The sequence below is a fragment of the Thamnophis elegans genome, chromosome Z (genome assembly GCF_009769535.1).
Source record: "Thamnophis elegans isolate rThaEle1 chromosome Z, rThaEle1.pri, whole genome shotgun sequence".
In the NCBI taxonomy this organism is placed as follows: domain Eukaryota; kingdom Metazoa; phylum Chordata; class Lepidosauria; order Squamata; family Colubridae; genus Thamnophis; species Thamnophis elegans.
The window spans coordinates 105,892,607-105,904,078 of record NC_045558.1 but is presented as its reverse complement, the minus strand read 5'-3'; the positions used below and the strand labels follow the sequence as shown (position 1 = coordinate 105,904,078).

Below are 11,472 nucleotides of genomic sequence, written 5' to 3'. Positions count from 1 at the left end.
GTTTTACAAGCGCCTAGGTATGTCTGGAAACCAAAAAATAATTACCTAAAGATTTTCATTTTAGATGAGAAGTGAAAGCAGAGAAAGAAAGCAGTGGCTTCCAAAATAGTACAGGATCTTCAGCATTTCAGTACTATAATTACACAAAAACAATCTTGACACATATTTTATATGCATTCAGTAAACAGGGTGAGAAAACTCAATTAGTTTTGGATATTCTTCTACCTATGTGTGAGTTAGTAATCTTCCTTCCTCTATTTACATTTCCAGAGGGACTGGTTGAAATATTTTGTCAACTAGAAGGTTGGCCAATACTGAAATGAATATATTTGTATTAGGAAGATGGTCAAATGATTTGGAATAAGATAATATGACACATGAGAGGGCTCAAATGCCAATATTAAAAAGAAGCATGGATTATTTTGGCGGCCAAGATACAGGTTACAGGAATACTATGGAATTTCATAGAATTCCATTTCCATTTATTATCTTTGTAGGGGAGATTAGTATAAGTATAATCTTTATTGTCATTGTACTTAAATACAACGAAATTAGGGTTTCAACTCTGTTAGTGTTATAGACTCATGTGGATGTACGCTACATTTTACAGCTTAATTTCTTAATAGAAGATTCTATATTCAGTCCAGTTATCGTAATTGATCAAAAAGGAGAAAATGGGATTAAAACTTAGTTTTGTTTTAATAATTTTAAATAATTAGGACCTCATTCTTTGCCATGTTCATTAATTCACTCTAGGAACTGTTTTTTTAAAAAGAAAAGAAAAAGAAGGCAGTTTTAGCTGTGAAAATGAAGTGAAATTGTAACATACATATTATATGTAAGAAATAATGCCCAATTCATACATCATACTATACCTTATGTTTTAAGCATAGTTTATTGAAAAACCAAATTAGCTGAGCTTACACATAAACTCTAAATCAGTTTAAACATCTATGTCTGGTTCTGACACTAAATCAAAATGAAACAAATCCCATTTATAGTTTCATATGATATGTGGAGTAAGAACCGGAAGGACCTCAATCACGACCGTAATCCATTCCAGGACTTCAGTTGGCACCCAATTTGGTCGTGACTGGAAGCAAGACTGACTGCGCATGCGCGCGCGCACACACAAAAAGGTGCAGAAGGGGAAATTACTGTGGCTGTGTTTGATCGCCACCCATCATGTGTTTGTAAATAGAGTGAACTCATACTTCTATCTCTGTTCAAGTAATATTTATTATGATTAGAAAATGTCATTTTATTTAGTTAACATAATTTCCAGAAGATAAATGGGATAAAGTGGAGATCTTGGAGACTTATAAAGAAAAAGCACAGCTAATATATTGTTCTTGTTTTGGGAATAACACATGCTTGACTAGAAACTCCTCCCATAAATTAAATATTTTGCCTATATTCAGGCCTTGTCAATTCCAGATCCTTTCCTTAGTTCCTCCTTATAGCTTCAACAATTTGTCATGCTTCTAGGGAAAAATGGCATTATAGTATAGTGTATCTGGAAAGTAAAAGGATCTTGCTTGAAATGAATTTAGTCTTGGACTGGTTATCAGAATAGAAAAAATGATAATTTTAGTGAAATAGCTTGCTTTGCCATTGAAAAGATCTAACATTAGGCTTTGGTTTGGAGGTTTTTCTTCAGAAAGCTCCATAATTGATAGCCACCACAATAAATGCTGTCACTCCTATGCCTTAAAAAAAGGTAAATTTCAACTGAGGAAGCAAGTTGTTGAGTTCCTACCTTTCTACCTGTCAAATGACTGATTGTCACAAGATTTTCAAAAACATGGGGAAGTTCTGATATGTAGAAGGAAAAGCAGCATTTTGTTATGAGGCGGAGGAATAGCTATTGCAAAGTACTGTAGTAACCAGGAAATAGCTACCTCTGTGGTTTTTGGTTTGGTGCTGTTTATACTGTTTCCTTTTTCCTTTTTAGACTCTAGGTTTAGCACACATAGGAGCAGCCTTAAACTCTATTAGGCGCTCTCTTCCAAGCATCTTAAATTATAATCCTATACTTCTTAGCCATTGGGTGTGCAATCTGGGAGTAATGGGAGGTAAGAGTGAAATATATCTGGAGTAGGTTGGGAAGGTTTTGTAGGGAACATGCAAAAGTACAGGAGCTCTCATCTACTCCGAGGCAAAGTTCAAGGGAGTTTTCCCGCTTCTACGTAGACGCAAGACAGCTTTTCTAAATCTGCCTCTTCTTAACTCGGCCGAACTGGCTGAGGATGATAGGTACTAGAGTGGAAAGTTCAAAGTTGAAACACTCAAAAGGGAGGCTGTGCCGTTATAGTCCGCGTTCTCAGCTTATTTTTAAGCCTCACTACCCGACCCGCGAAATCTTGGCGCTGAACCCCACCCACCCCCTCGCCGCCACCCGTCTGGCGTCGCCGCCTTCCACCTCCACCCCTCCCTTTTGTGTGTGTGCGCCGCGGTCCCCCGCTCGTGCTGACGAGGAAGAAGGCGGAGGAGGCGCGCGCGCGCAAAAGAGAGTGGCTTGCCGCGCCCCTTCCCTTCTCAGTTGCAACCAGCCATTGCCGGGGTGCTTCCTGCTTATTCGCCTCCCCTCCTTTCCGTTGCTGTCCTTTGCAGAACCTTCCCGAGGGCGCAGTTTTCGAGGTAGCGGTGGCGGCGGTGGCAGCAGCAACAGCAGCATTCACATACATACAGACCCTTCCCTCCCCACCTCGCTTCGGTCGCCATGAATCCCAGCTGCGCCCTGCGGCAAAATCCGTACTACTCGCCAGTACCGAGAAGTGAACTGCCTCGACAAGGTGGGTGCCGTGAAGAGAGAGGCGCGAGCCCCGCGGGGGGTGGGGGGGTGCTAGTGGCTTGTGAGGGAATGCCTGTGAGGAACTTGAAGCACGGAGGTGCGAAGACGAGGAAGTCGGTGGGGGGGGGGGAGACGAGGAGCGCGGCATTGGCAAGCCCGGAGGGGAGGACCGTTGTGGCTGCTGGTTGCACCGGGTGGGGTGTGTGTATGTGTGTGCGATGTGTGAATGGAGAGCGTTCGTGGGGAGCGGTTGGGTGGAGCGGGGCCGAGATGTCAAGGGCGGGATGGTCGTGTGCGTGGAAGGGGAAGGGAAGGCGGGCCAGTTGGAGGAGAGGAGCAGGCAAGGCTCCGAAGGGGTGATTGCCGGAAGGGGAGAGCGGGCCAGGCTGAGGAAGAAGCGTGTGAAAGCACAAAGAGGGCATTTTAGAGAGTGGCCATCGGGGAGTGGTTGAAGGAACAGGACGTGGGAGGATATAAGGTACAAGGTATTGCCTGAACAAAAGGCGGGCTGCGTAGAGGAGGGAATGGGAGAGCGGGGAGGAACCCAGCGCTTCCTAGACGTGGTGGAGCTGAAGCAGTCTTTCTGGGTGTGGAGTGGCAAATCTCCTGGTGGACCTGAATTACGGTACATGTGCTTTTTGGCAACTTAATGGTTGTGGGGACAATATAACGTGTGGGTATCACCTGTAGAATGGCGGTTGGTGACACGTTGAAAGCTTGATACTTTGGAGGAGGGGAGGTGGTATTGGTAGCTGTTAAGGTTCAGATTCCGCTTGTCATGGATTTATACAGAAAAGTCAATTTGGAACCGAATCTAAGAGAGAAGTATGAAGAGAATTTGAGAAGCCTGCTGATCTCTAGCGACAGGTGTGCCTTACTGCTAATACAGTAGGCCTGCAAAGAAAGTATGAAATATATTCAACAGTTATGTTATTGGAAGTGTATTTTAGGAAAGATGGAGTGGTAAAGAAAACTAACAGGATTTATATTTTCAACTTCTCAAAATTATGGATTAAGTTGACACTAGTTTGAACTGGGAAATATTGCATAAAGACATTGTGGATTTCGGGAAAGAATATTAAAAGCAGGACAAGCTATTGCTAAGTAATTAATATGTTTGACATTGTTATGGTGGTTATAAATATAGCATCTATAATGTAAAGACTTCTCACTTTATAGTTTTGCAGTAATGTAACTTCAATAAAATAAATTATGCAAATAGCCAAACCTAAGGCTTAGAAAAGCTTTGTTTTAATTTTTCTTAATATATGTTACCTTGCCTAGAAAGCATCTGCTTGCTTATTACTATATTTTTATCAAATTACCTGCCCATTTTTTTAAAAAAAGAGGAATTACAAAATGATTTTATCAAATTATTTCCAGCAAACAAATGAAGTAAAGGTTATATAGAACAGCTGATTTTGATATTGAAGACATTCCAGTTCTGATTTGTTAAAATATACAGGCATTTGAGCCACGTTTTCAATTGTGTGTTTTAAGCAAATGTTATTACTTTAAATAGTTTTCTAAAGTATTTTAAAAGTGGCTTTAAATGAAGCAGCTATCAAGAGAAGCTTTCTACCACTTTTTGCTAAAATTAAAAACAACTTTGTGTATCAATAGCTAAAAAGATGAACAAATTAGCCATCATCTGTTTTATATTAGATCTATTCCCTTGCCACTTCCCTTTGGATTGGTGATTAATTCAGTGTTATAGAGTTTATAAGAACAGATTCTTTAAAAATGACTATTTTGCTGTTTTAAAAAATCCTGAGTGAAGTATTGTACGGACTTTGCTGTGTATCATATTTATAATTATAAAGACTTTATATGCCTTGCTCATCTTATTACATATGGCTTTTAAAAGTTTTTGACATTTTAGATTCATAGTTGATGTGGCAACTTTGTTTCCCCACTTAATATCCTTTATTAAGGGGGAGATTTCTGTCATAAACTGCAACTACTAATTATGTACTACTGAAATAGTGATGGAGCTAAATCTTAATGAATTTTGAGTTAGATTTATCTGATGTACAGATAGAAGTAGGGAACTACAGATTTATCACTTTTGCAGTAGACCTTCCTTAAACAGCTTACACTCACAAGTTATAAGGCAGGCCTATCAAACTGGCAGCCCACGGGCTGGATACATCACATGCAGGCCACGCCCACCCTGTCTCCGCAAAGGCAGAAAACGTCATACATCACGATCCGGCCCGTGATGCAATCGAATTTGATCCCTGTGTTACAAGGGCTAATTCATGAGTAGAAATGAATCTATATGCTGTTGAAGACATTTAGTGGTAATTAAGAGGAAGGGGAAGGTTACGCCAATTACACAAGTGAATTTTTTCACTGCACTGCAATAATATTTTTTCTATTTATAATATAAACATGAAAATTATGTCTGAATGTGCCATATACTAATAGATTTGTGTGACACAACCTGAACATATGTTTAGAATCATTGTTTTTTTTTCAAGTTCTATTTTGGTATTAAAAGAATGCAAAAAACTATGACATAAAAGCACATTTGGTCAGTTTCCAAAGGTCCAATCTGTGATTTAAAAACAATGGGTAAGCATTGACATTTTATTGCATGTAATATTTAACAATCAGTAATGGCGAACCTTTTCGGCACTGAGTGCCCAACTGGAGCACTTGGGCATGCTTGTGCATGTGTGCATGCCAAAGCACCAGAGCACTGAACACCAATTGGCCAGTGCATGCATTCTAACATTACGGCTATTTTTTTGGCTGCTTTTCAAGCTGTTTTCAGGCCATTTTGGGGCTCATTTTCAGGCTGTTTTGGGGGCCGTTTTTCGGCCTGAAAACCAGCCTGTTTTTTTAACCAGAAGAGCAGCTGGTGATGGCACGTGTACCCACAGAGAGGGCTCTCTGTGCCAAGGTTCACCATCACAGAGTTAAATTGTTATGGTTGTCACTCTTCAACAATTATGGGTGTGCTTGCAAAGATTAACAGTAAAACAATATATTAGTATTAACAAAATATGACCATGCATTACACCAGGGACATATATCTTCCATTCAGGATAATACCTCTCCCATGTGAGGTGCCTGCACCGCGTTTTCTGTCTGGAAGGCCTTCTGCAGCACTTTGCTGGCCAAAAAGGGGTGCATTTTGGCTGGCAGAGGGCTACAGGAGGCTATCCAGGCTGACAACGGAGCATAGGAGGGCGTTGCACATGTTTTAATGACAATTAAAAGTAATGCATTTTATTATTTTAGAATTCAAGGAAAACTATCAAATAATATGAAGTAAAATCAAAGTTTCTCAAGAGTATCTGTACCCATATGGATCTCTTTATTGACAGATTCCATGTAATAATTTGTTTTCTTTCATCAAGGAACAACAGCAGCTTTCTAAACAAGACTATCAAGCAAGAATTGGTACACTACTATTTAATGATCAAGAACAATAGTTAGATTTGCTACTCTTCTGAACACCCACAATCAGTGATAATTGCAAAGTATCCTGGAGTCAGCTAATAATATGGAATTCACCACACCCAATTTTTAAATACAGCCTAGATGACAAGAGCACATAATGACTCATCAGTATTAGAAGTCTGCCTCATTTTATTGCCTAGAGCAACATATTTGTACCTTACATGAGTCTGAACCCAATTCCTCATATAGTTCATTTTTATATTTTTTAATTTTCAATGAACATTTGACATAACCCAACCAGGACCTCTTTAATTTATACTCATATATAACTGTATGTTTTCAATCAGCAAACAAATGCAGGGCAACTGGAAGTCTCAAATAAGTCTTAAAACCGAAGCCTTCTTAACTTCATAATTTGCACAATTTGAGTGACTGCAAATTGAAATTTCTTCTCAAATATAAAGTACATGGCAAATTTGAATACTGTTATCAGATAATAAAATTCACAATAATATGTAACAAAATATTGTAGCTACCAATAAAATTGGGCAAATACATTTTTCATATAGCAATCTTTCAACTTAAAAAGTGGTGTGTGACACAAGCAAAGTCACACTAAAATTTGCTTAAAATTAATAACCATATTTCATCCATTGTTTTAAAAATGATTTGTGTCCCAGAGTTGTGATATTCCATTGCTGGAGATTTTGAAGACAAAATTAGACAGCCCCTGTGGTTTAGGGCCTCCTGATTGAGCAAGGCGTTGGACTGGAAGATTTTCAAGACCTCTTACAACAGTTATTCTGTTACTTATTCTGAGATGAAGAGGGACAAAGAATGTTGTAACACTGAATGTGGCCACTGTAGAAACTATGACTAGTGCCTGACAAAAAGGAAAGCGAAGAACAATCATATATAATCATAGCTTTGACAGGTTTTCATTATTTAATTAACCTAGTATTTACATAATACATGAATGATGTGCCCCCTCTCAAAAATTATGTTCTAGGATCTTCATAGCGTTTAAGATCAAAGAAATGACTGAGATGCTTAGCTTCCACGTTACGGTTTAATGCAATTTCAGTTTAGGCAGTTAAGCAAAATAATAATAATATTATTTTACTACATGGGCTCTCCAGTTCATCTTCTATTGTGAATTCACGTAGGTCCTCAACTTTCAACCACACATGGGACTGGAATTTCCATCCTAAATCATATCATTATTAAGGAAGTCATATGACCAGTCCTGATTTTATGATAATTTTTACTAAATTAAGTGAATCTTCTGATCATTAATTGAATACAATTTCCTCAGTTGATGTCGCTTATTGGAACCATTAGGAAAGTTACAGATGACCACAGAATCCTGCAATCAGTTGTAAATGCAAACCAGTCACCTAGTGTCCAAATCAGTGATGTGATGGTTGTAACTTGTAAAAGATCCATGCGAATCACTTTTCCCAAGGCCATCATAAGGTTGAACAAATGGTTGTAAATTGAAGATTACCTGTATATTCTTTCCACTATCAGAATAGTTGCAGGTGACAATTCAGTGCTACGTTTTCTCAGTTCAGAAATTTCTGTGCCTATTTCAGAAAACATGAAATCTTCCACTTAGAAATGCTAACATGAACTAACTCTGCTCTTAATCTTGATAATAAAATAGCTCTTTCAAACCAATGGGAAACTTGGTTTTCTTAAATATCAGAAGAGTATTCTGTTGTAAGATCACATAAAATAACTTCCATTTGGGTTAATACAGTTAATAAGTTTAGTAGTTACAAACTAGTTATTTTAAGATCTTACTAGTGTTTTTACTAACTAAATAAAATACATGTTTTTTCTGGACTTGTTCAGTTTTTGTTTACAAAAAAAGTTTGTTACATTTGAGCAACATAAAGTTCTTACAGTGAGCATCTATCTAAAAAATCCATCAGGAATGTATGACTGGTACAAAGATATGCTATCTTTGGATATACATTCTTTAGTTAATTAATCCACTTGAAATGTTTCTTATATTTCCACAGTACTGGCATAAAGCATGTTTTCATTGCGAAGTCTGCAAGATGACTCTCAACATGAAAAACTACAAGGGCTATGAGAAGAAGCCATACTGCAATGCGTAAGTATGCTTTTCAGAGTTTTGTTCTCATAATTTTAGAGATGCACAAATCAAAACTATTTGTAAGGAACTATAACATTTCTAGATCTTGGTTGAGATCTTAAACCATTTGCAGATAAACAATATGAAGAAAAAAACTGATTGAAGAATGTACTCATGGCATCTTAGTCCTATGCAGTGCATTTTAAGTTTCTAAATTTCTAAAATGGACTGTGTTAAGCTTTCAATTCCTTTATAAATATGAAAGTAATGACAATAATATATTAAATGACAGTGATACCAGCATGACATGTCTTGCTAAATTAAAAAAAAAACTGGTGTCACTGTTGGTTAATAAGTTTGTAACAAATATAAAAGGAACATTGTGGTTTCACTAAAAGAAAAAAAAGTCACAAATAATTCCTTAGCAATAATCTAATTGACGAGAGAGATTTGAGACTGAGGAACAACTGTGATAAAGCAGAGTGGTAATCACAGAAGGAAGAAGAGCTACATATTTAAACATGCTTTGGAAAGTAATAACCAAATTACTGCAAGGGAAATTTTAGTCAGCAGTAAGGAGCAGAGAATGTTTTGTGAGAAATAGCCTTATTAAAAGAGAAACAGAGAGCAAGTTACAGTTAGAATGAACTTTTTAAATGAAGAGCAGTTATGTATAAATTTAAGCAGAAATATGTAGCATGAAAGCATAGCTGCTAATTGGGCAATAATATAAATTGCAATTACTGTTTCCTCAGATCTTGGTCTTCTGGTGGCATTGTTTATTTGGGTTGCCATAATATCTTCTAAATATATATTTTAAAATAGGTGAACAGGTGTTCTGGATGGTGCTGAGCCCATGTTCCAAGTACTCGGAAATAGCCTTTGGAGATAGGCTTGGAAGGATTGTATAGTTGTACGGTGTATTACAGATAATAAAAGCTCATTAATAAGTTTTTCATTTGGTAAAAATATTATTAGTTGATTTCCTAAGTAAATTTCTTAATATTGTAATCTAATTTAGGATGATATTTTTAAATTTCAATATAAGAAAGGCTTTCTGTTGATATCACTGCTACATATATAACATGTTGTATGTATGTATAAGTAAGGGAAGCATGAGTAATTTCAGTGATACTGATCTGCTTTGGAAATGAAAACATAATTATTTAAAAATAGGAAGACAAAAATTAAAATTAGCTGTGGTAAATTTTCAGAATTCATATAAAAGCTAATGAAATGTTTGCCTGAAATCACTGGACTACTTCTGCTATTTGGATTCATTTAAACAAAAAGAAAAAAGATTAAAATAATATTTAATATTAGCAACTTCTGTAAGGCTGTTTTCAAAGTAAGAAGAAAGTAGTCATCCTCTGCTAGTAGTACTATGAACTGCACATTCATAGCTGTGTGTGTTGTAGAGTACAGAATGTTCCTTATTGGGAATGGTCGTTTGAATTTTCCATTACTTGTACAACAAAATAAAATACATGTCAGACTTGGGACAAAATGAGATATTTTATTCCAGATTATTTTGAATGTTCAAAATATGCCATCGTTAAATTCTCTAAATCCACCAAACCATGGTGAATATATATTTGCCAATAAAATAGCAGTTATGGGTTACATTTCTGCTGCTGGATCCCTGTGGAGCTACTGAAGAAAGAAAGTCTTAGGTAAGAAATTTATTAGGATAATAAATTAAATTCATTACTATTTCTCCAGTAAATAAATTGAATGCTGAGTATGTATGTATGTATGTGCTTGTTTGTTTGTTTGTTTTTGCTCTGTGAAGTTAGGGTTAAGGATTTGTGTTGTGATAACTATTATCCTATGTGTACTTAAATTGAAATATTTTGCCTCTATAGTAGAGGAAAGAAAATTGCTTCAATAACTGAAATGAAACACTGAATTGGTGCTGCTACCACAGGTTATTGATTCACTCAATTGGCACTTACGGTAGAAATTTAACATACATACATAAATGAATGTTTTGGTCACTGATGTACCAGCATTTCTATTTCAGACTAGGTCATAGATGCTTTATAGCAATAGGTCCAAAAATTGAAGAAGTTCCAAATGTACAAACTTCATAGATTATCACATTGATTCTGTACAATGAAACCATATGTCAGTAATGCTGCAACCAACTAAAAATTGCCAGTAAAATCCAAAATGGCATCTGAGATGCTTTAGGAACATTTGCAGAACGGACCAGTTTTTCACCCAAGCAAGCTACTTAAGAGAACATAACCCCATGGAAGAACATTCATTGCAGGACACCATGGAAAATCTGGATAAAGCAAATTGTAACTGGTTTAGCCCATTGCAAGCTGGTTTTGAATCAAGCCAAAGAACTGTTTACTGTTTATTAGGATTTGTATGCCGCCCACTCTCGAGAGACTCAGGGCGGCTTACAGATAAAGGCAGGAAGGGGGAAAATATAAAAATTAAAAAACAGACATTAAAATTTCACAACATTCATATAGCTTAGAATGGGGCTGGATAAATCAACAGCCCAGGCCTGCCGGAACAGCCAGGTCTTCATCGCTTTGCGGAAGGCCTAAAGGGTAGCAAGGGTTCGGATCTCCACGGGGAGATCGTTCCATAAGGCCGGAGCAGCTACAGAGAAGTAACGACTAGCACCTTGAAGCATGTCCGGAGACCAATGGGAAGCCAGTGCAGCTCGCGGAGGATAGGTGTAACGTGGATGTACCTAGGTATACCCCACTATCGCTCACGCGGCTGCATTCTGGACTAACTGAAGTCTTCGAACACTCTTCAAGGGCAGCCCCATGTAGAGCGCGTTACAGTAATCCAGTCTTGAGGTGACGAAGGGCCTCCCGGTCCAGATAGGGTCGCAACTGATGCACCAGGCGAACCTGGGCAAAGGCCCCCCCTGGTCACAGCTGACAAGTGATGTTCTAACGTCAGCTGCGGATCCAGGAGGACTCCCAAATTGCGAGCCCTCTCTGAGGGGCATATGGTTTCACCCCCCAGGCTAAGAGATGGAATAGTTGGACCATCCTTGGGAGGGAGCATCAATAGCCACTCAGTCTTGTCGGGATTGAGTGCAAGCTTGTTCGCTCCCATCCAGACCCTGACAGCCTCCAGGCACTGGCACATCACTTCTACCGCTTCGCTGAGTTGGCACGGGGCGGACAGA

General features: G+C 38.0%; 1 protein-coding gene across 1 annotated transcript in view; it reads left to right on the top strand.

The window, feature by feature from the left end:
* Window positions 1–2,522: 2,522 nt before the first annotated feature.
* LASP1 (LIM and SH3 protein 1) overlaps window positions 2,523–11,472 on the top strand; it is a 41,898-nt gene continuing 32,948 nt past the window's right edge. The window contains 3 exon segments of the mRNA XM_032235146.1: window positions 2,523–2,739; window positions 2,741–2,795; window positions 8,233–8,327. Of these exon segments, the coding sequence (XP_032091037.1) occupies window positions 2,723–2,739; window positions 2,741–2,795; window positions 8,233–8,327 (167 nt within the window). The 5' untranslated portion in view covers window positions 2,523–2,722.